This window comes from Sebastes fasciatus, chromosome 7 (genome assembly GCF_043250625.1).
Source record: "Sebastes fasciatus isolate fSebFas1 chromosome 7, fSebFas1.pri, whole genome shotgun sequence".
NCBI lineage: Eukaryota > Metazoa > Chordata > Actinopteri > Perciformes > Sebastidae > Sebastes > Sebastes fasciatus.
In genome coordinates this window covers 14871480-14896052 of record NC_133801.1, presented here as the reverse complement: position 1 = coordinate 14896052, position 24573 = coordinate 14871480, and the positions used below count along the sequence as shown (strand labels likewise).

The window sequence follows — 24573 nt, the reverse complement described above, 5'->3', positions numbered from 1 at the left end:
AGGGCGTGAGGTCCTCAAACACTCATTTCCTGATTGTACTTTGTTCTGATTGGTGTACTTCTCTTGCTCAGAAGGCACATGGTTGGCTATTGACTCGTTACAGGACACTGACCTACATACAACATGGCTTTCACATATATGTCCACATGGGACAGAGAGGGCTGGTTTTGTTCATTTTTACTGGAACACACACACATACAATTATCAGGCTTAGGAACGTGTCATCACAAAACATCACACTGTACTTGTTTGCAGCAAGGTGCTGTTTCTGAACTTTATATTGCTTGTGGTCAAATTACAGTACATCATGATATGGCTGAGCTTGGTGGCTAATGTTAGCCTGCAGGGATTGATCTCAAGTATTGACTTTTGTGGCTTGTGGCGTCAGCCAGTACATCTAAACTAGATGGTTAGGGCAGTGTGATGGTTAAAGTGGATAAAATAGGAGTCAACAAATGAGCAGCAATTTTCTCTCATAGCTCCAGTGACGTAGAGCCGCTAAATTCATGTTTTTAGTTGTAGTGTATAGTTTTCCCAAATATGAGGCTGTAAAAGCTAGGGCTGCATGATTTTGAAAATATACTGTAGCTAATTGCAATTGTTTTGACTGATATTGCAAAATGCAATATGATTTGTGATATTAGAGGGAATGATAATGTTTACATCATTATTCTCATTTTCATTGAAAAACATATTTGAATGATTATTGCGTGATTTTTGCGAGGATCTATACCAAACAAAGAGGTTTTCTTAAGTATAATGCGTATCCCAGGACATCTCTACAGCACACAATGTTAAATTAAAAATATTGTTTTGACACACAATTCGCCTTTAACAAATATTGCGATCTAATCCTGCGATTTGAAAATTGCAGTAGGCCATATTGCGATTTCAATGAAATTTTGATTAAATGTGTCCTATGTGTTCTATGTCCTAGTAAAAGTCCAGTAAACTGCACTAGTTCAGTTAATTCTCGTGGGGGTAAAGGAGTTTGCATGAAAGTGAAGTACAAGACTGCAAAAATGTGAGTGGAACAATGCAGGAGAGATGCAGTAAATTGCGTCTCTGGCAAAGGAAAAGAGAAAGTGCGGAGAAAAAGGTGAAAATACAAAATGTCAATCTAACCCACCCCAGGGATCAGCACTCTGTCTAGCACATGGCTTCCCATTGATCCAGTTTTCCAAAATGGTGCTGTACTCGTGTACTTTTCCGACTGTTTCATGTTGAAGGTATTCAGTTCAGACTAAATTAAATCTTTTGAACTCTCTCACCGCGGTCGGTTCACTGTTCCCCTTTACTCTAGTTGGCCTTGTTTCCCCCTCTTCAACCCTGATCCCAGATGTCACTCCTATACTGTATCTACTCCTATTCCAAAGATTTAAAAGGGAAAACTACATTGTATCCCCATTCCCCTTCCTCTCTGCTACAATATAATGTGATCAGCTGTATTGAAACCGTAAAGAAGTATTTAGACTCGGTCGAAGCAAAGCAGTTTTTTTCCAGCTGTGTGTAAATATCTGATGTAAGTCAAATATATTTAAAGTTAAATTTAAATGATGTAAGTTATGATTTAGACAAAATTATGAAAAAAGACAAAAGGACAATGTTTAATCAATTTTAATGACATCTTAACTCTCAACATTCACAACTCTAGTTAACAGAAAATCACAAGTGGAAAGTCACCAATCTCTCTTTAAGTCGATTTGATTTTTCCTCACTATAATCATTATTTACTTTGTGAATCATTTCATAGGACATTCTTAATTATTTCAATAGCGATCTTCAACCTGCTGTTTGATAATGTATTAATTTACTATCTGTTCCTTGCCTTGATAATGTTAACATTACTCCAGGCTGTTCTTTACATCCTTCTTCAGTTTGTTTCTGCACAATATCTCCACTTTTAATAGTTCAGTGGCATTTTTAGCCATAAAATGTATGTTAAGTGTAACTGAAAATGGCACCTGTGTTGTTTGCTCCATATGTAAACGAGAAGAAGCTGCTGAAAACTATGGCAGACCATTGTAGCCACTGAAAGGCCTGGTGTTCAGCATAAAATAACATTGATTCCCAGGCCCTATATACCAGCTCTATCATGTGATCCATATGATGAGACTGTACAGTATATGTACGTGGATGTGTTCCGCTCCAGATGGCTGACTACAGCTTTTTGTTCAGATGTCTTCAATCAGATTTCTTCAGTGGTGTGTGAGACAGAGAAATGCAGTTTGTCTCTATGTCTTGTGTTTGTGTGTGTGTGTGTTTGTATCGGGTTTCTTGTGCAATTTGAATCTTTGTTAATTGGTTTGTTTGTCTGTATGTGTGTAGAGGCTTAAATAGAGGAGGGGTTCTGTCTGTGCATGTGTGACAGAGTGCTGTGGAATTTCTCAATCAGATCCAAAAGAGCTTATTGGTTTTAACAGAAGACAGACTGGTGTGTGTGTATGTGTGTGTTCCTCAGCTGTAAAAACACTGCATCCTCCTCTTCTCAGTCAAAACATTGTTCCTGTTCCGCAGCCTCCCCCTCCTTCCTCTTTTTTTTACATTTGGGTCAATATTCGGACATAAACTCAGTCTAAAGACAACGCAGTAGATTTATCCTGGGTTGTCAGGTACAGAAATCTGTGTTTGTCTATCATCATCTGGTTTAAAACCAAATAATCTCCAAATGACAATGATAATCCCCTTCTAGGAACTAAAACAGTGATTTTGTGTTTTGAATGTGTGAAGATTTTCCTCTTTTGACGTTATTATCTGTTTGTATTCTACTTTAAACCAATTATTGTTTTCATGTTTTTCCAAAGATATATGTAAGTTTTTTTTTGTTATTTCCCACCAAATCTGTGTGCTTATCTTTTGTTTTTGGTAACATGGCTTCATGTTGCACATTCAAAGGTTGTAATTAGTCCACTTGGATGTATTGGAAATACCTCAATAGTTCCTTCAGTGAAATGGAGAATAAAAAACAGCAATTGTAACACTTGAGTACCGCTGAATTACATGACAATTAATCAAATATAATGAACAAATAATTGTGCAGCCCAGCACAGAGAGCAGCAAAAGTTTATCAGACCAGTTGCTTTTCATCTGCTCTTAGATCACTGTTCACTGAAGCAAAAGGTTCAAGGGAGCTTACAGACTAATCACTATAAAATGGCCCCTGGTTGCTGTGTTATTAAATGTGCATACAGTGGATTTAGAGTAGACTCAGCAATTGGCACAAGATTTAAAACGCTTGAGAACACTATGTTAGTAGTTTTGACATAATAATAACCTCGGCAGATCCTACAAATCCCCAAATAATTACTTGAGTTTTTCATTGACAGAGCAGTAGATTTGTTTTTAACAATAACAAAAAAGGCATTTCTTTAAGTTCCACTTGGTAAAGACATAACAGTGTTGACAGGTACTGGCCCAGAAAGCTCATTACACTGTTGGTGGTTGTGGATCAGCAGAGGGCCTGCTGAAGGTTTTAACCTGCCTAGACACACACACACACACACACACACACTGAGTTTGACCTCATCTGTTTCCTTCGAAACAAAAAGCTGACCGAGGATCACATGACATGATTAAAGCCAGGTCAGCAGCTGCAGGACCATATTACAAAAGTCATCAGTTTTTTATCAATTTAGTATTGTTCTTACTCATTTTATCTCTTTCTTTCTCTGTCTGACTGTAACTATGTCTCCCTTTCCCACCAGCTGCTTTTCCCCTCCCAACGAGACTGGGTTTAACAGTATTGCAATAGTGTGTCTTTATTTTATCTTACCAGGTTGTAGGTTAATTGTATAGAGCTCAACAGAGAGGTTCCTTCATATTCTGAATTTGTACATAAGGATTTGATCATGCTTCGATTTTCTCCTCCTGTCTCCTTCTCCCCAGGCTCTTTGTATAAATGTGCAGTGCAGTGATGTACTGGAGACCTTGAGCCTGATTTTCTGCGGTGCAGATGTAAATTGTTCAACTGGTATGGCAAGTTGGCCCTCGGCTATCTCCCTGGCCAACGCACACTCACAACCCTTACAGGCTGAGTTGATTAGCCACAACCTCAACACAGGTACAGTAAGACCCTGTGCATGCACCGGGTCACATATGAGTAATAGTTAGGGATTATATTGTACACTGTGATGAATTTGTTTAAGTCAAACTGTGGATGAAAATAGCTCACCCCCAACATACATATTAAATTATAGTTTACAATTGATATTTGCTTTATATGTGCTGTAGACCTGTCTGATGGTGTCTATATTGTCTGGCTACATGTCAATATGTGATAGTAATACTGTCAAATTATTGTGTGGACAATTGAACGCATATTCCTTATTCTTTTTTCTATGTGCCACCAGCAATAATTCCTAAATGTTGCATAACCAAACACACATTCCTGTCATACCCAGGAGTGTTTGGGATGTATAACATTTTCCACTTATTTTTACCAGATGCACGTCTCCTATTTCGGATTGACTCCCAGTAGATGACAGCCTGTATGTTTTTACTCAAGAAGATTATTTTACTTTGTTTTTACTTTTTGTTTGTTTTTGTTCTCCTTCAGAGCTACCAAGGTCAGAGGTGGGCGGAGGCATGGAGGCGGTACATTACTCACCACCACCTTGTGTGTCTCACAATGGCTTCCTGTTCAAGACTGCATCCATGGCTCGGGCTATCACAGAGCGCAAGGGCAAAGAAGGTATTCACACACACAGACACACACTATGCAACAGTAACACTTACTTACACTTCTCCCCACAGTAATAAAGAACACTAATAATTAATACACAGTGTATTTGAAAAGCCATTTTCTAAACAAAGGCATGTAAAAAATTGGCTTCACAGTTAGCGACACAGTGCAGTAAAGATATAAAACTACAGTGTCTACAAGTGCCATTTGTATTAATATTATAATTGGTACATTTTTATTTGTCCCTCCATGTAGAGTTCAGTCGTCGCTGGTGCACGCTGAATGATGGCACCTTCAGCTACTATGAGAGTGACAAGAACTCGAACCCTAACGGATCTCTGAAGGCTTCAGAGATAGTCTGCCTGGCTGTCGACGCACCTGAGAGACATGGGTATACAGACACAAACTGATCCATTTCCCCTTCAGTTTACTGTGTATTAAATTACTATTACTAATAAAAACTAAAATAATAACCATAGCTACGGGTGCTTTCACACCTAACTCGTTTGGTTCGGTTAAAACAAACTCAGGTCCGTTTTCCCCGGTTAGAACGGTTTGTTTGGGCTGGTGTGAAAGCGGTCAATCAAACCCTGGTGCGGACCAAACAATCGAATAGACCGCCTGAAAAGGTGAGTCTCGGTCCGCTTCCAAGCGGACTCTGGCGCGGTTTGTTTGTTGTGGGAAAGCAAATGAACCAACCACAGGATTTTATGATAGCAGATATGTGATTTTCGCATAATTTCAAAAGCTAAACTACTCATAAATCCATCTGCTGATCATTAAATTCCTGTTCAGGAAGCGATCTGTATTTAAGGCCATGTATATAAGCACGTCACCGCGGGTATTTTCTCTGATTAAGCGCTCAAAAGCTGTTAAAACTGCTGTGCTTGTATCCGACTCTGTGTACTTTGACAGTTCATTAAGTTCATTAAAAAGTGTGTGACGGCAATCCCACAGTACTCATGTGAATGTCCAAGCACTCCTTGACGTTCGCATTAGTCCTGTCTCTCCCATTATTCATCATAACATGCGGCCGATTTGCAGTCTCATAATACTAATAATGCTTATAAACAGTTATTATTCAAAGAACATAAATATTCACATCGGACGCTTTAAAGTGCTGCATTAACTTCCGCAAAAACTGTCAAATCAACGAGTTACCTGTCAGTCTGTATAACTTCATGTTTACTCCTCTTGGTTTGTTTGTATAAAGGTAGTGTGAACAGGAACAGAGCAGAACTAAAATGCCGGTGTGAAAGTACCCTAAAACTGAAACTGTGTGTTATTATTCAGAGTCGTCTGTCCAAGGGAAATATACCAAATGCATGTCTGGACGCATGAACATTTTTGCTTTTTGACTTCTTTCTCTCTCTTTCCCCCCTGATTTTTATATTGCCCTCCATTTCACTTCTTCCTAACCTCTCTTTCTAACCCCTCAGGTATGACCACACCTTTGAACTCTATTCAGAGTCAGAGCGTCTCTATCTGTTTGGCACTGATGACCCAGACGGCCACAAGGAATGGGTTAAGTCTATTGCCAAGGTAACCACCACACAGAAATGCAAATCCTTGAAATCCTTGTGCTTTCTCCTCAGGTGGACCCTTACAGAGGGAAGACTTGACATAGCAACTGTTCATTTTTTGTAGTGAAATTGAAGAGCTCTGATAAGTGGAAGGTGTGCAGTTTCAGCTATGCTGAGACGGGGAATGCTGCCTAGTGGTCAGGACAGGGCTGGCTAATGCTGACTTGTTTCCTGTGCCACTTATTTTCCTTCTGAACAGCACTCTTTACAGCTGATGTAATTGTCAGCTGCATGATGATGTGCAGCAACAGTTACTTTGACCTTCTGCTCTGCTGAAAGTGGATGTAGCAAAGTGCTTGGACAAAAAATGTCTGTGATTATTGTAAAAACAGTTGGATGTGTCAGAGTGATACTCAAAAGTCACGCAGCACCTGGAATTTGAAACAATATGGACAATGCTGAATTGGCTGAATGAAGACAAATTGCATCTAATGGCTGTTTCTGTTTAACTGAGCATCACCAGAAACATAAATGCCAAGATGGTAGATGGACAGCACATCCATGGCTCCTGCATGTCTAGCCACAAAGACAAATCATTGATGTACTGTGCAGGAGCTTTAACCTTTCTAACAATTGAATTAGTATCGGTTTTCACAGAGGGGTTCAGTAATGCACAGACTGAAGTGGTTAAATAATCAAACGAGAAGGGAAACAATGATTAATGTGCGATGTGTTACAAAGCCATTATGTCCTCCTTTTATTTGTAGACCTTTATCCCGGCCAGTGCAGAGCCTCTACTGAGGCTGGCCTTTGAGCGGATTGGGCGGCTGAAGTGTAAAGACGGCTTGAACCTACAAACATCCAAGGTTGGTTGGTTTGCTCTGGTGGGCTCCACGCTTCACGCCTACCTGGAGGACAGCCAGGGAGAGGAGATCCACCTCCGCAAACTGAATGAACTCTGTGAGTGAGACGCGTAAAAATAAATTCATGGATACACACACACTTTTACTCCATACGTACTTAGGGATGTCACGATACCAGAAAATTAGTAGTCGATACCAATAACAGTGAAATTCTACGATTCTTGATACCAATTCGATACCGCAATAAAAAACAAATGTAAAACATGAAACTTTAAATGAAGTTAAACAGGTCATAATTTCCTTCCTATTATGTATTTTATATTGCTGTGAAAACTTCAAACAACTGTATTTATTCAAGTTTCTCGCCAAAAACGACATTTTACAAGTTTACATTTGAACACATCATGACTAGACAATGATCATAACTAGCTCTTGTCCTGCCGATTTTTAATACGGATTTGTTGTTCACAATGTAGCATTATCAAGGAAAAAATTGGGTGCGTCGATAGTGAGTTTACTGCGTCCCATACACATTTTCTATCGTCCCCGGGATGACTGGACACCGCTATTCCTATGGTACCTACAGTACCTGTGGTACTGTAAAAAAACGAGTACCGTCATGTTTTCAGAATTTTGGTACCGAAGTATCTGTTCTCGTGACATCCCTAATACGTACCGTAATCTGTACACACACAGTGTCTGTGTGGGAGTACAGACATACTGTGAAGTTTACTCTGTTTAAAAGAACGACTATCTGGAATAGTATGATTACTGTGTATCTGTGTTTTACAGCAATTCAACAAGACAACGAGGTGCTGGTTCTGGTGGAGAGAGGCAGGTAAGAGGGGAGATTGGTATGTTACAATGCTGATGCACTAAGTGTGGTTTCTCCTTATTTTTCGCCTCCAGCTCTTAATTTCTTCTTCAACAACCAAACGACCAAGGGCTGACAACAGCAGTGCCATTTGCACATTTTTATCAGACATATTCTCGAATAGAAGAAGCTTTATTACGAATCCGTCTATAGTGAGAGTGGTGTGAAAATGGTAGGCAAACGCTGCTTTGTTTCATGTATGTATCATAAAAACAGCTTGTATATCTCCCATCATAGGTCTTTCGGTTTCTCTTTTTGAATTATGAATACAGACTACCACTCACCTGCTGGTATGGAGAGATATTTCCTCTCACGCAGGCGCAGGGCGTACGTGCTAATTGGCCGTTGGCTGTAGTCTTTGAGATGTGTTGAAGTGCAACTTTTTGGCCAAGACACAGGCAATGTGAGGCGACGCAACAGTCGACCTTCGTCACCGTTAGTTCTTTGATGTCGGCGTGGTGTGTCTGGGATTTTAGGAGAAAAATGAATGTTTGCTTCTGTGTTTGACTTCACAACCTGTCCCACAATGTTTAGCCACGTTAAACAGTGTACAGTCAATAGTATAGTAATGTGTGTCTTTATAACATTTAATCTTGTCTATTGTTATTATTCACACCATTTTTGTTTTTTTCTCCTTTTCCTACCCCTTACTCCCATGCTCTTTTTCCATCTCTTCTTCATTTGTTGGATGTTATTGTCTCTTTATTCAGAACTCTGTACATAGAGGGAGAGAGGAAGTTGGATTTTGCCGGCTGGTCTGCGGCCATCCAGGCGGCAGCGGGGAGTGGAGGCGACACACTGAGCCAGCAGCAGCTGACAGAGACAGACATACCTGTCATAGTCCACAGCTGCATCGGCTACATCACACAGTGCGGTGAGAGACATGCAGAGATGTGCACAGACAGGGACACAAATGCATTTAAAGAGTCACAGCATTGCCTCCGTCACACACTGTGTCGACTTATACATTCACAAAGTCATGCTCCTTATCTCTGCCACACATATATGCCTGCATTTACATCACAGGAGTTGGTACACAGTCTACACTGCTGTGTGTGATTGCAGTCTTTCTTGCCGTCACTGTGTGTGCACACTTGGCGCTTTCTGTGTGTGTGTGTGTGTCCTCATGTGACCATAATAGCAGGAGTTCTGGCACTGCAAGAGACCAACAGACCACAAGACAACAAAACAACTCAGTTCCACCTCCATTTCTCTCTCCTTGCTGCTTTTTCTTCCCCTCTCTTTTGTATTCTTCTCTTTAGTCCTCACATTTCATCCTTTTGTCTTCCTCCCACCTCCACCAGCTGACTCTGACTAGTTTTCTCTCTCCTTTCTGTCAACCCCTGTCCTCTCCCTTTGAGCTGCCTTTTCCTCCTCTCTCTCTCACATTTCCCTCCATTTACTGTATGCACTTGTGTTTCCAAACTTTCCACATATGCGTAAGTGTAGAGAGCTGTGTGTGTGTGTGTGGGAGGCTTCACTTTGCTGATATCCTCCATTTTCCTGTCGTGGGATGTTAATCCCTCTGGTCAGCTTTCCGGGAAACCAGGTCAGGACTGTCCTCAGTCTCGCCTTCATGTGCTGGCAGTGGTTATTTACCATGACATTTGACGCGACCATCCTTTATGTTGAGATGAAGTTTTTCAAACCTTTTGACTGAGTGTAGTGACTTCTTCTGGGTGTTAGGAGCTAGGGCTATCGCGATGAAGGAATTTCCCATGCGGTAATCATAATGATTGACTCAACACCTCGATATGCAGTATTATTGCCTTTCTTATTGCAAATTACAGTTCTTTATTTAACCTGATTTTAGTGCTGTATAAATAAGCTTTATAGTTAGATTATTATTCAATATATTGTTGCTTTTTAAATGACAAAGATGACAGTTTTAAAACTAATTAAATACTTGTTTATTGTCAAATGCAAAACACAGAAGGGCAATGAGGCGCCACGTTTTTTTTCAGATGAGACGCTGTGGTTGCGTCTTGTTGCTACGATACCGAATATCCGCCCTGTCAATAGTGCGGTATTGCAATATTGCGACATTATTGTGACAGCCCTATTTGGAGCCATATGAGGACCTGTAGGCCCTTGATCTGTAATTTCTGCCTGTCATCAAGGATTTATAATGAGATCAAAGTTGACAGACTTGTTTGAAACAGGATTTTAATCATGACACAATGCTACCAAAAGCAGCTAACAGAAGAACAGGACCAGAAGCCCTCTAGTGGACTTAACAGTTATCTGAAAGGTTTCACACCCAAGACACTTTTATTTTCTAATTTAACATGAAATTACACCCAGTGGAGAAATGTTGCATATTGCATGTTGCCGTTCTGGCTCCACCATCAACGATGTCACAGCAGATATTTTGCTGATTTGCCACGTTTTGACTGACTGATGATGGATTACACATTCTTTGGCGTCATTGATTGGCAACATGCTTCAAAGTTTTAGCCTTGAGAGAGCAATGCATCAGCAGCATTTTGCTAAAATAAGTCTAGATTTGAGGTGGAATACCCTGTTTTACACCTTATACAGTGATATTTTTAAATTCTTATGAGTTCAGTTGACATTTCTGAATCTATACTGGATGATCCTTCTGTTTAAATTGAAATATGTATATCAAATTTTTTAATCCAACAATGGTGTTTTACAGTATGTCCCTTCTAAGAGTTTCAGTATAGACTAGAGTTGCAACGATTAATTAAAAAAAGTCAAAATTCTCTGATTGTAGCTTCTTAAATGTGAATATTTTCTGGTTTCTTTACTCCTCTACGACAGTAAACTGAATAGCTTTGAGTTGTGGACAAAACAAAACATTTGAGGACGTCATCTTGGGCTTTGGGAAACACTGATCAACATTTTTCACCATTTTCAGACTTTTTATAGACCAAACAACTCATCGATTAATCGAGAAAATAATCAACAGATTAATTGACAATGATCTTGTCTGTGTATGTGTGTTTTTTTTTTTTTTAGGCTTGACCTCTGAGGGGATATATCGTAAGAGCGGTGTGAACTCCCGCGTGGCAGGGCTGTGCGAGAGATTCCGCCGTGATGCTCGCAGTCTTCGTCTGAGGGAAGGAGAGCACCAGGTGGACGACGTCTCCAACACACTCAAACGCTTCTTCAGGGAGTTAGAAGAGGGACTGTTCACATCAGAGGATGCCAGCAACTGGCTCAGTGCTGCTGGTAAGATTCACAAGACTGTTGATGAGCCCTGCAGTATAGTCATGCTGTGATTTGAGGATGGATCAGTTCGCCCAAATCACAAAAAACATTTTTTTCCACTTGCATCTATCCAGCCATGTAAATGGTTTTATATTTATTATATGAGATTTGGAGATTCTGTGAGACTTCTGCTGCCATTCCAATACAATGGAGGTGAATGAAAAAAATGAAAATGTCCTGTTTTTTCAGGATAATCCACAGACCTTACTGTGGACATTTTTAACAGTCTAGGGACTATTTTCTACTAAAGTCCCAACAGAGAAGTCTCAGTGACTTTCAAGTGTTTACTATTGAAACTATACTGAAAAACTGAAGTTGAATCCAGATTAGTTTTCTGGAGATGCTGCAGCCGTGTGTCAGTTGTCATCTTCAAAACAGTTGCTGTTTTGATACAGAACTTCATACCTACACCTGAACCTGTTTACATGTCAGCTTAAAAGGAAATGCGGTTTTTGTGTCAGAGCATTACAGTAAATCTTTATCGGGAGCTTGTCACTTTTATCTCTGATTTGAAACTCGATTTCCGTCGCTGTCTGTCTGTTCTTTTCATCCTCTCTCGCTGTATTTGTCTACATTTTTATGTCTTTATCCTACCCTTTCACTAATGATTTCTTCTCCATCTCTTTCTCTCTCTCTCATCCTGTGCTTTCCATCTTTCCCTCTTACACTTCCTGACACTCTCTGTGATCCTGCGTCTCTTTATGTTCCCTCTCTATTCATCATTTTCCTTCCCCTCTCTCTGTCTCCTTACTCCAGCCGTTCAGGAAGAAAGCGAAAAAATCTCCCAGTACCAGCTGCTGTTGAACAGACTGCCTCATGTCAACAAGGCTACACTACAAGCCCTTATCAACCACCTCTATTGGTGAGAAACACACACACACACACACATTTAAATCCTCTGTGCATGCATTTGTGCACATACCCATGTGTGTTTTCCCTACATGTGTTTCAGCGTGCAGCGTTTTTCTGAGCTGAACCAGATGAACCTCCATAATCTGGCCATAGTGTTCGGTCCCACGCTGTTCCAGGCCGACGGGAAGGACTTCACTGCTGGCCGCGCCGTAGAGGACCTCATACAGCACTACACAGTCATCTTTGAGGTCAGACTCACTGCTTACTGTTAGATAGAGGGGTGACAGGAGGACAAAACATTTTGTTCTCTAAGCTCATTCATTTATCTTAAGTGATTACATCAGTAAACGGCAAACACAACACAGAGTGCATAGCTCTGAACGTTTGAGATATTAAAGAATGTGGCATCTTATACTGGCTGCAAGATTAAGCTCCAAAAAAAGGCAGAAAACCTTCAGGAACAGATTCCAGTCACTCCTATTTTATTATTTATTTATTTTTTTACTTTGTAGTGGTAAGATTATGTTCTTACAGCGCTTCTTGCTTGATTCCAGAAAATTCAATAGAGCAGGAGATGGGAAAAGTAGAAGGACGTTAGGGAGAGTGTGAGGAAATACGAAATGATGGGATTGCTTCTCATGAGCTTAGAATGAAATCCCTGCAGCCATTGTCACAATGTACTTCACAACAACAGAAAACCTACAATGAGTAAATAAAGGGGTTTGAAATTCCGGTGGGGATTCCTGCTAGAGATCGAAAGATTGTCACGATGCTGTAATTAAAGTATTAAATCAGTTGAGTGATTCATTGTTCGTGTGAGTGAATGAATGTGTTCGTATTTGTTTGCAGGTGGATGAGCAGCAGCTAAAGAAGCAGCTAGAAGAGATCACTGTTATCATCAAAGTACGAGAGAAACTCAGCACAAAGTTTCCTGTGAGTAACACACGATCACACAGTTTAGTTTATAGCTTATTAAATGTATTTATATCAGGGACCATGTAGGGACCATTAATCTCAAAAGAGAGAAAAGATGCTTCGTATCAGATTTAGCTGCTAGCTAATTTCAATCTGTAGTCTCTAAACTATACAACGCAGAGCAAAACTTATCATCTTCACTATAATTGTACTGTAAACTCTCCGGTGTTTGCATGCTTATATGCAAGCACATCTATGCTGCAGTTGGACATCTATGCATGCTGTTATTTGTTATCCAAATGCTGTTATCATTCTGTCTTACCTTATCTGTGTGTGTTTGTGTTTGTGCATAACGGACACTGCAGAGTACTGAACCTGGAGGGCACTTCATCTGTACAGTGTACCTGGAGGAAAAGAAGGACACCGCAGAGCAACATGTCAAGGTGACCTGGACTTTACATTTTACATTTTTTGGCATCACAGTTCTTCTCCGCTTTGGTTTGGTTTGTTTTGCACATTAGGGAGAAGAAAAACAACCATTTCCAATGTGTTTTAACTCCAAAATTTATAAATAGATATATTGACTGATAGTAATGAATGATATTTCTATATTATATGACTAGTAGTCCTATGTTCAGATCATTGCCTCTTCTATGTCTTTGGCAATCATCAAATAATTAGCAGGCCTGTATTTAATAGTGGTGCAACGGTTCAACAAGCCCACGGTTTGGTTTGTACGTCATTGAACGGTTCGGTTTTGCATCCCAAGTATTCAGCCACACTTTCACCCTTTGCTGAGGAGAGTAAAACTCTGGAGTAACTGTGGTACTTTTCCCCTCAGATCCCTGGTTCCATGACAGCAGTAGAGCTGAGCTGTGAGGTCCTGGATCGGCGTAACATCCGGGTTAAAGACAAAGACTACTGGAGCTGCTGGGAGATCTGCGACAAGGAGGAAATGGGTGAGAAAGATGGGAAGACAGAGGGAGAACATTTTTGTATTTTTGATGCAGATGATTTTTATGCCTCCATGCCTGCAGCAGCATCATGTTGTCGGGATGTGTGTCTGTCCATCCATGAACTGATATCTCAGGAACACCTTGAGGGATTTATTTTTCAACTTTGTCACAAATGTCCACTTAGACTCAACGATGAACTGATCAGATTTTAGTAGTCAAATGTCAAGGTCACTGCGACCTCACGAAACACATTTTTGACCATAAGAATTCATATGCTAATTATGTCAATTTCACACAAATGTCTAACAGGATAAAGTGATGAAGTGATGACATTTAGGAAAGACATGGATGTAAACTGCAACTTGACTGGTTGGCGGAGGCATAAAACCGCGAGGTGATAATTCTGGTTTGGCCATAGATATGTCTTGTATAGACATTGTGTACATTATGTACAGATATTAGCTATATTTATAACTCTTTTGGTTAGGAAAACAAGATGGGTTTGCATGTAGAATTAACATGAAAGATAGAAAATGCCCCCAGCGAACCAAAAACAATGACACAAAGCTTGTGAAGTGCTCTCCACTCGACCCGCAGCGTGACCTACTCAAAGTGACACACAAACTCCAGAGGCAAGAAGATCATTCTCAACAATGTGTGTCGTGGCTTGTTTGGAGCCTGGTATGTGGGCCATCTGGTTCCCCACCGGGAAGCCTGTAGGTGGCTTATCAAATGCCAGTAACACTCAACTGATTTGGCAGATTTCCCACCACTGGCCCGAAACCCAACCCGCTGATTACGGGAGGAGACAGAAAAATGATTCAGATAAAAGGACGAAGAGTGACAAGAAGAGCTGGATGGGAATTCTGTCTGTCACTTGTTTACTGCAGACGTCACTTTTGCATTACAATAACAAAAGCTATCTTTGAGTTTGGTAGGCAGGCATTAATGCACAAACTGCTTGCAAGGATGTAAAGCAACATCATTATAAGCCAAATCTGCATTTCATTGTTCACTAAAATAGAAACACAAAACATTTTCATAGCTACTAAAAATATTGTGCACTGTCAGTCATGGCGTCAAGAGCTCAGCCTGTTTGACTGAGAATGTAAACAAATGATTCGAGGACACGTCAGATTCTTTTATATCACCCTGTGTTGTGTGTCGCTGTGCTTCCCTCAGAGCGTCCACTGCACTATCAGGAGCGAGTCTTACCCATCCTGCACTCCTTTGGTACTGACTCCCATCTGCTCATCAAGAAACACCTCGCCATGGAGGCAATGATGCTCTACCTGGGTAAACACACAAACCAACTGCCTGATCACTGCGTTAGTCCACTTCACTTCACACTTCACTCTTTATAACCTCTCATTCTCATCCTGCCCTCCAGCCAGTAAAGTGGATGCATCCAAACACGGGATGATGAAATTCAGAGAAGAGCGAAGCATTTTGGGATTGGGACTCTCCTCTGGAAGTTTCCACGACCGATATTTCATCCTCAATTCCAGCTCTCTCAGGATGTACAAGGAAGTCAGAGTAAGATTGACAGATTTACTCTAAATTCATTTTCTATTGTCCCATTCCTTCACAGGCTTTTCACTATGTTTCTGTCTCTCTCTGTCTGTCAGAGTAACCGTCCAGAGCGGGATTGGCCAGTAAAAAACCTAAAGGTCTACCTGGGTATTAAGAAGAAACTCCGTCCTCCTACTTGGTGAGTATATGCAGTGTAGCACTGATGCCACTTCCTGTCCTCCTCACGACTGCTGAGTGGCAAAGCAAACAGGTGGTGCTCTGAATGGCGAGAGCTGTAAAGAATTTGCCATATATCTTTTTTCCCTGGAGCGTATCAAGTGTGTGCACCACTTTACCACTGTTAGGAGCTGGTATTGATACGCTATAAGCAAAATGCTTTTTTTTCTCCTTCTCAAATATCTCTTAATTGAGCAGTTATAATTTTCCTTGTGCATTTAACTTTCATTTTTCATGTTTTTTACAATTGTGCATGTAGCATTGGAGACACAAGCAGACAGAATAAGAAATATCTAAATACCGAAAAGACAATATAATAATAATACAAAATTATATTGTATGTGTGTACTTAAATCAAGCATTGGTTGAATAATGCAAATACATTCTAGAAAAACTCCAAATAACATTTATCAAAAGAATAAATTCACAAGCTTTAGGAAATGTGATCCATCTTTAATGGACTTATGAATTTTCATTTAACTGTCTTTTTTCATTTGAACCAAATCTGTCAATACCTCTGAGCTCACTTCAGAATTAATCATTTTAAAACTGTACACATGTTGAGAGACATTTCTGCAACCACACTTACTCTTTTAAAGGAATAATCAATGGGTAAACTTAATTTATTCATTTTCTAATTTAATTATTTGCCTCATCTGGAATAGCTCGTGGGGACTCGTAACCAGAGTGACCACTAGGGGGCAGACTGAGCACAAGAATCATAAGCATCATTCTTCCTTCTGTCTCTGTGTTTCTAGTTGGGGTCTGACGGTCGTGTATGAGAGTAAGAAACAAGAGAAGCCAGAGAAGCAGCAGTGGTGAGTAGATGTCCAGTTCTGCATGTACAACATGTCGACCTTTTATAAACAACACACAGCTGTCAGCCCACAGCACTCACAGCTCAGGCCAGTCCTGCTCACGTTGTCAGTTTCAACAAGCATACATGGTTTATTCCAAGCTTTTTACTTTCATTTATCTGTAATACACCCTAGTGTCACTCAGTTTGGCGAATAGAACCGAAGAATATTAGGTTTTTCATTCCCACCGTACTACATAAAGCATCATACTATACTACAACACAGGGACGTACACTGACATTTTGAGGGGCTGTTGCTTTTACCTGAAATTGGGCATCTTATCACTCTCTGCCATCGGTGCTGTCTGACTGAATGACAAGTTTAGCATCCCCTGATGGCGTTTAGAGGATTTGGTAGGTGGATCCAGGTCGATCCTACCCCAGGAATGTTTTTTTGAAAAACAAAGCTTTATTTTGATGCTTTTCTGCTGTTGTCTGTCTGTCTTTCTTTCTCTACTGTCCAACATTGGCGCGTTGGAGTTTTCACCTATAGTAAAATGAGACGATTAGTTGGTTTTGGAGCGACGACGTAACATAAAGTATGCTAATGTTATGCAACGTGAGATTTGTAAAATAAAACAGCACTTTTAGTCATGATGAAGAGACATGTATCTCATATCATAAATCATACAACATAGGTTAACTTCTTACCCTTCCTCTCTTTTGGAAAAATACTTAAAGATTGATTCGTTTTTTTCCACCTAGACCTGTACGCTCTGCCATTTCTCCTCTACTCTTCCTGCTGTGAGTCACTCAGCGCTGACCGCAGCCCAGCTTAAGCACCCCATCTATCTACCCCAGGCCTATCAAAAAGTAATAAAAGTTTGGATGATATGGGGATTTTGATTTGGTTTAACTTTAGCAATTATGGGCTACTCATATTTATGCAACCACAAGAGCAAAAATACAACTTTTTTTTTCCTCCAGAGGGGCAGCCAAAGAGGGCAAATGGGCTGTTGCTCGGGCAACTCTAGCCCGTCCTTGTGCACGTATGTGCTACAACACCACTACCCCTCTGTTGTTCATCTCTCTGCAGTAGCATGCAGCCTTCAGTGCAAACTCATTCAGCCATTGTGACACGTCTGCTGTCATGATGTTTAACAGGCACTTTAATTTTTCCCTCAGTGGCAGCATGATGTGCATGTAAACATGTCAGAAAAAGCTAGCGGTTTCTCCGTAGGCAGAGAAAACAGGTCAGATCCCTGCGTGAGAGTTTAGTGAAGGAGGCATATGAAAGGTCGACTCCACCCAGGAGGGAAACACACATGAGTACACCTGTAGCCATGCCTCTATTCTAATCTGTCTATATACAGTATACTATACATCCATCTCTGTGTGAGTGTGAACATCAGTTATGTGTGTCTGCTCTGTGTGTGTCCGTGTGTTACAGCGGGGCTCTGCTCTGTCAACAGCAGTAGACATCAGCACTGTTGTAATGGGAGCGCTGTTCTCGTCACGCTGTAGGCAGTATCATCTCTTGGTTACGCTCCATCGCCGTGACGCTCACAGCAAAAAACACACACCTGAGAGGACGAAACCGAGAGGGGGAGGGGGTTGTGGAAGAAAGATAAAGAAAGTCAGGGGGAGGAAGTGGAAAGTAAAGTATAGAGGCAAAGTGTCACGCTGAAGGGGAGAAACTGTATACAAAGTAAGAAACTCTGCATTTACTGCAGTTAAAAGAAAACGTAGTGAGGAGAAGAGTGGTTAGAGATAAGGCAGAAAGTGAAATTATAGAAAAAATAATGGATGAGGAGGTGCCCATGTGGCTCTCTCGCCCAATCTACCTCACCCACCTGCTCTTAATGTCGCTTAGTTTTATCCTGTTATTGCTTCCATCCCCTCGAAAACCCTCTAACACGTTAATTTTATCAGCATATTCTTGCAGTCGCTGCACTTAAGCTACTTCAATTTTCAGAGTAGTATGTAAATTTCATTCTGTGTCTTTTATGGAAACCCATAATGATAAATGAGCAGCATTTATTCTTCTGCAGCTGATAATGTTCTAGATAAGCGGCCCAGTTAATTGCACAGAAAGTAAAAGTATTGTAGAACATTACAGAATACTGCACTGCAGGTATGCGTGCTAAGATAGACTGTCCTGTTTTGAATCCCAACGAGCACTAATGAGCTCTGTTGGCCCTAATGATGCAAAGTAGGGAGAGGGAGGAGCTGTGTATGTGTGTGTGTGTTTGAGGTGCCCAAGCTCTTGACTGTAGCTAAATGCATGTCTGTGATGCGCGCTATACTGTCTAGTCTGTATCAGTGTTTTGTTTTGTCTCAGTGGAGAGCACTTGAATAATCGTTGTAGTCTAAATATGTGCTCATAACAATAATAATTGTATAAATAAAGCCTATTTATTCAGCACCGCAGCATGGCTGATGACTCGGAGGGGCTATGTGACGGCAACCTCAGTGGCATAAATTATGCACGCACACACACATCACAGAGACACAAATACACTTTTCACGGACACAGGCACGCACACCGAGCGCTGGAGGTCCTAATCAGTGTTTCTCTTTGTTGGGAGTTTAAATTAGGAATCACACTCACAGTGTTTACGCTCGCAGCGCCACCATCGGGCGCCATAAGAGAGGATATGTCAATTTCAGTTACTATCTCTCTTTCTTCTTTCTCCAATTTTTCCCTCAGTCTCTGAAGGCCTCTCTGACTTTTTCTCTCCCCAGACCACAATCACACACACACACACTCAGTATTCACAAACACACACACACACACACACACACACACACACACACACACACACACACACACACACACACACACACACACACACCACCTCCTGATTTTTATCTCCCTCACTTTATCACTCCTCTATTTATTTGCAGGTATCTCTGCTGTGACACCCAGTCAGAAATGAGGGAGTGGTATGCTACTTTTCTCAGTATCCAGGTGCGATCTCACACACACACACACACACACACAAACACACACACACGCATAAAAACAATATGTTGGCGGTAATATGTTAATCCTAGACTGTATATATAGATGATGGATGACACGTCATCAGTTCCTCCCACTGTACAAAAGTGATGCCAAATTATGACTGCAAGTCATTTTGAGCCACAGTCTGCGCACTAGTGATCGAGCGGCTGGAGCTGCGGTATCAATGTCAATTTATTTGACCCATGTCCCATTCGCTAACATGGAGGAGGCGGGATTTATAACCTATTCTGCAGCCATCCACCAGGGGGCGATCCAGATGTTTTGGCTTCACTTTTGGGGAGCTGTCATGTCGTCCATCTTTATATAAAGTCTATGGTTTTAATACACATAATTTACAGACATTCTGTAACTCCGCTATTTGCAATAATTAAAAATTCATGAATCATTTGCTGTTTGTTTCCACTGGCCAATAAACTTTAAGGCTTGTAAAAAACATCTGTTGGCCTTAGCCTTAGTGATATCACAGCACTATTGGGTGGAGTATAATGCTTTCAAATCTTTTCCTAAACCTGCTGATAGTATTGTAAAATCTCTTCTGGCTCCCTCTCTCCCTCTCTCCATCTCTCCATCTCTCCATCTGTCCGTGTCCACTCCTCTCTAAAGTACGACGGCAACGTGTGGCCTCAGGACGGACTCCAGCAGACACGAGTGAGCCGCGTGTTGCCGGAAACGCGTCACGGTAATGTGTCACTGATACCGCTGCGTGGCAGTGAGAATGAGATGCGGAACAGCGTGGCAGCTTTCAGTCAGGACCCGCTTGCTGTGAGTGAACCTACCAATCACTGGGACTAATCTAGCACAAGCCAGGAAGCTCAATCTAAAGCTACTGGCTAATCAGAGACATTCATGCTGAACAGGTGGTCCAGACCCTCAACCCTGATCCGCACCAAAGGTGTGACAAATTTGCTCTGACTGTGTGCTAGTTGTGTAATATGTACTTTACATTTGGAGGACAGAAGAAATCTGAATTCTAGTTTAAATATTTGAGGTGTATGATTGGGCCTGAAAAACTCAACGCACCAGTCTTGTAAAAACATGCACATTCAGTCTTCAATATTTGTCTTCTCTTTTTGTTATTTACTCCCACCCAAAAGGAGGACAGGAGTTGGGGGTTACACCTGTGACACATCAAATCTTCTCTGTTCCATGATTCATCTTTGATTTAACCATCATGACAAGATCTGGGTTCTTAAACTGGCTGTTTTTATAGGGCGCTTCCTTGAAGTGTTTTCATGAACCTGGATTCCAGGACAAGAGAATAAATTACTAATTTGTGTCTGGGTCTAAAAGTGTTTAAGAATCCAGATGATGTGAGGAGGAGAAGACGGCAGCATCTTCATATTGTAGGAGGTTTGGACTGAGAACCAAGAAAAACAGAATTACAAGAGTCATGCTGGCGAGGCTCTGCCAAAAGCATAGCAAACAACAGAAAACAAAGAATAACACATTTGATGTGAGCTCGTGCCCGCAGGCAAAATATGGTCAACACTGTGTTTCACAGCACTGCTGCCATATCGGCTCGCAGAGTTGCGTACTTGGCAAGAGTTTGACAAACATCGTCACCGTTGGTTTGTTGGACTACATTTCAAGAGCGCTGACATTAAACCAGACCTGTTCAGCAACATCAATATCACCCTCTCCATCTGTTCGCTTATTTTCATCGCAACATTGAGCGCAGCCATCCGACATAATTCACCGTGCGCTCTTTCAGTCTCGGTGGTATATGGGACCAAATGTCCACAATATAATGATGCAGTCGTCTCCTCCTGCTGTTTCTACAACCATCACATTCCTCTCATTAGTTTCCTGTAGTAGCACATAAGAAGTCAACTCAGTCTGCCTTCAAATGGTAAAAACACAATTCCAGGGTTGTTGTTGTTGCCTTCCAGATATTTTCTATTGATCCTCGTCTTTTCGGTGTATCGACTGGATAAAAAAATGTGTTGGGAGTGTGAGAGGAGGTGTGATTGCTTTGGTGATGCGGCGGCAGCAGAAGCTAGATATATGCAAGATGTTTGTGTATGTGGGGGTGGAGGAGAGAAATTTACTGCATATTGATATGTCCAATTTTCAACGTGAAGTGAAAGCGTAAATACTGACCATGTGTGTAAGTGTGTGTGTGTGTGTGTGTGTATTGGAGGGAGGATGGTTGACTGCTCCTGTTTATGACTCTCAAGGTGAATCCAATAATGTTTGGCGTGACTTTTGAATGTTGATATCACAGATTCACCACATCTCTCTTTTCTCTCACACTTTTAAGAGCCGTCTTCACACTTCTCTCGCTGTTTACCATCACCACCTGCCTGCCTCTTAATCTCTTTCACCCTACATTTCCCTTCTGTCTTCAGTCCATCACTGTCTTCGCTTCCCTCTATTTCTGGACCTCCCGGTTCCTCCATCTGTCCATCTCCCTCGCCGTCATAACCCCTCTGATGTTTATCTTTCAGCTCTTTAGAGATGTTCGATAATGGTCGCTGCAGGGAAGGTAAGACAAAGTGATAGATGTGCCATTTTCAAATTAAATTAATTTTGATTTATAAGTCAGAAGTGTTTTCTATTCTCTGTGAGCTACATAAAGCTCATTGGTCGATAAACATGTCTTCCATGATAAAACCAGTGAATGTGAGTAAATTACATCAGAAGGGAATGTACTCTGTTACAACTATTATCTCTTTATGTTTACATTTTTCACTATTATAGCTATAGCTGTTAACACATGATGAACTTGGGGTTATGAACCCGTCATGACACAATTAATGAAGTAAATAAATGACAAAGAAGTATATAAAACATATTGATATAGCTCATTATTAATGCCTCTGTGAATAGTATATAGTGCTGAAACGGTAAGTGAATTAGTTGAGCGACAGAAAAATACCAAAGTTACTCTTTAAGCTGATTTGTTGGTTTATCTGTCAGACTGTGTATCTGCTCTCTTCACCGCTGCTTGTCAGTAGCCTCAGAGACATGCGTAGTCTGGATAAATATTTTAAGCTTGACTTTTCAGGGGAAAAGTGTTAAACTGTTTTTAGGTGTAGGGATGAAAGCTGCTTGTTAGTTTGACTACGTAGTTTCAGTCTACTCTAATAGATTAAAACACATAAAAATGAATAAGAACTTTAGGATGTGACAGCACTAATATGAATGCCTAACTCTCTGTATATCTGTTCTTTAAAGGGCGAACAGTCGGCATCTGAACATTCCAGTGACATCATCATTCTGAATGACGGACACTCGTACTGTATGTGGATTATGGCCTTTTAGACTGCCATCTGCTCTTTTTGAATATGAACTGGACCAAAAAGAAAAACGGACAAACAGGATCCCATGTAAAATATAACCTACACTGGTCTCGCTGCACAGATGAATTTTACTTGACTTGATGTACAGGAGAAGCAGCGGGGAGCTGCGGCAGTTTGATGGACTACAATCACTCGCTTCCAGCTCAATGTCTGCGCCCAGCATTCCACTGTTTCCATTGGTCAGTGGCAGGTGACTCAATCACTGCATTGCATTATGGGACGAAAGCAGGAAAGACATGCTGAGAGAAACCTTAATTTCTTATATAATTTAGTCGGATTATTGTAGGCACCAGTATTGAGTGCTTCGCATTTTTTTTTAAATAGAAGGTTGAAGTTTATTGACTTGTAGCTGATTCTGATTTATGTTTCTGTGACAGCTCTCTTTATGTGCTATTGCTCCAAGAATTGTCGGGATAATCCTACAGTTCAAAATTCAATAATTGCTATTGTAAGCAAAGCTGATGTCACAGGAGACGGTGACCTGATTCTGTCCAGAGTTTGTTCCAACGGGGACCAAGACCGGGACTGAGAGGAAAACGCTGAGAAATGACAGGTGATGGATCTGTGTCTGTTACGCCGCAGGACATTTGCCTGTTCTGTGCAAAACCTCGGCCAGCGGTGCACATTTGTGCTCATGTCCATTTATCTGCATATGTGCACCGGTGTGCACACAGTTTGTGTGAATGTGTTGGCGTTATGTTTGTGAGTAGGCAAATTTGATCTTGTATGAAATTGTGTTTTTTGGGGAGTGAAGGAATGAGAGGTATGTGCTATAAAAAAAACATTACAAACACTGTTTTAATATGCGATAAAATAGGAGAAGCACTTGTTGTGCTATTGTCCCCTTTTCTGAATTAAGTAGGTCGCATTTCAAACCATATGCACTTATTCTAAATAATGGCCTTATCAGTAGTCTTCTCTTGTCTGTCCCTGCTGTCCTCTCTCAGTCCTCAACACTGCCTCCTCTCTGTAGCTCTAAACCCTGTGATGCTTAGATATACAGGATATATACATACATGGGCAGTTTTGTCATTAACCAGCAGTATTTATGAAGTTTTAGGTTATGAGTTAGTCACATTGGAATAAACATGTCTTTTTTTTGTTTTGTTATACACAATCTTTGTAACTGTATATTATTAGTTTGTTCATCAAAACGGGGCGCAGAAGTTCAACTGAAACATCTGTAAGCACAAGAAACAAATTAAAGTGCATTACAATCTTCTATCATTCTTTCTACTCGGGTCCAAACTTGTATATATTTTGTCAAAAGGAGAGCCATGAAACAATCTGTATTAACGGTCGCCTTACCAGATGCTTGAACTTGAACTGCGCGGCTCCACCACATTGTGGCGTTGCCTGTGTGCCACCTGTTGGTTTTACCTGTTGTAAAGATTTCTTATTTATTTGGACAGCAGAGGACGCTAGATGCTGTAAAGAGCTCCACCTCTGCTGGTGAGACATCATGACGTTCGGTTTTAACACCTTTTTAAGCACAGTTTGCGTGAAAAATGTGTATAATGCAGTTTGTGCATGAGTGTGTTATTAGCTGCCCTCCAGCACAGAGAAGACGGCACTCTGTGTAGTAACACTCTCTATAGAAGTATTCATCCCCTCCATGTACTTTGTGTTTTATTGTTTTCAACATTGAATCACAGGCAGATGGACCAAGTACAAATATTAATCACAACATGATTGTTTGGTTAAGTTTTCAGCCCTTTCAAATCAATAAGCTCTGTTAAGTTGCATGGGAGCTGTGAGAAAACGGTCAATTTTACGTCCTACCACAAAATTTGGATTGAC

General features: G+C 40.9%; 1 protein-coding gene across 3 annotated transcripts in view; it reads left to right on the top strand.

Moving 5' to 3' along the window:
- arap1 (ArfGAP with RhoGAP domain, ankyrin repeat and PH domain 1) overlaps positions 1-23995 on the top strand; it is a 55631-nt gene extending 31636 nt beyond the window's left edge. For 2 of the 3 annotated variants that reach the window (XM_074641810.1, XM_074641812.1), the window contains 21 exons: positions 3886-4060; positions 4556-4690; positions 4937-5072; positions 6121-6223; positions 6972-7164; positions 7860-7905; positions 8652-8815; positions 10924-11136; positions 11932-12037; positions 12128-12275; positions 12877-12960; positions 13308-13385; positions 13784-13901; positions 15081-15194; positions 15289-15434; positions 15527-15609; positions 16406-16465; positions 19351-19414; positions 20075-20233; positions 21919-21956; positions 22649-23995. In XM_074641810.1, the coding sequence (XP_074497911.1) occupies positions 3886-4060; positions 4556-4690; positions 4937-5072; positions 6121-6223; positions 6972-7164; positions 7860-7905; positions 8652-8815; positions 10924-11136; positions 11932-12037; positions 12128-12275; positions 12877-12960; positions 13308-13385; positions 13784-13901; positions 15081-15194; positions 15289-15434; positions 15527-15609; positions 16406-16465; positions 19351-19414; positions 20075-20233; positions 21919-21939 (2346 nt within the window). In that variant the 3' untranslated portion in view covers positions 21940-21956; positions 22649-23995. The remainder of the gene's footprint in view (positions 1-3885; positions 4061-4555; positions 4691-4936; positions 5073-6120; positions 6224-6971; positions 7165-7859; positions 7906-8651; positions 8816-10923; positions 11137-11931; positions 12038-12127; positions 12276-12876; positions 12961-13307; positions 13386-13783; positions 13902-15080; positions 15195-15288; positions 15435-15526; positions 15610-16405; positions 16466-19350; positions 19415-20074; positions 20234-21918; positions 21957-22648) is intronic. The other variant, XM_074641811.1, reaches the window with a different exon arrangement.
- The last annotated feature ends 578 nt before the right edge of the window (positions 23996-24573 follow it).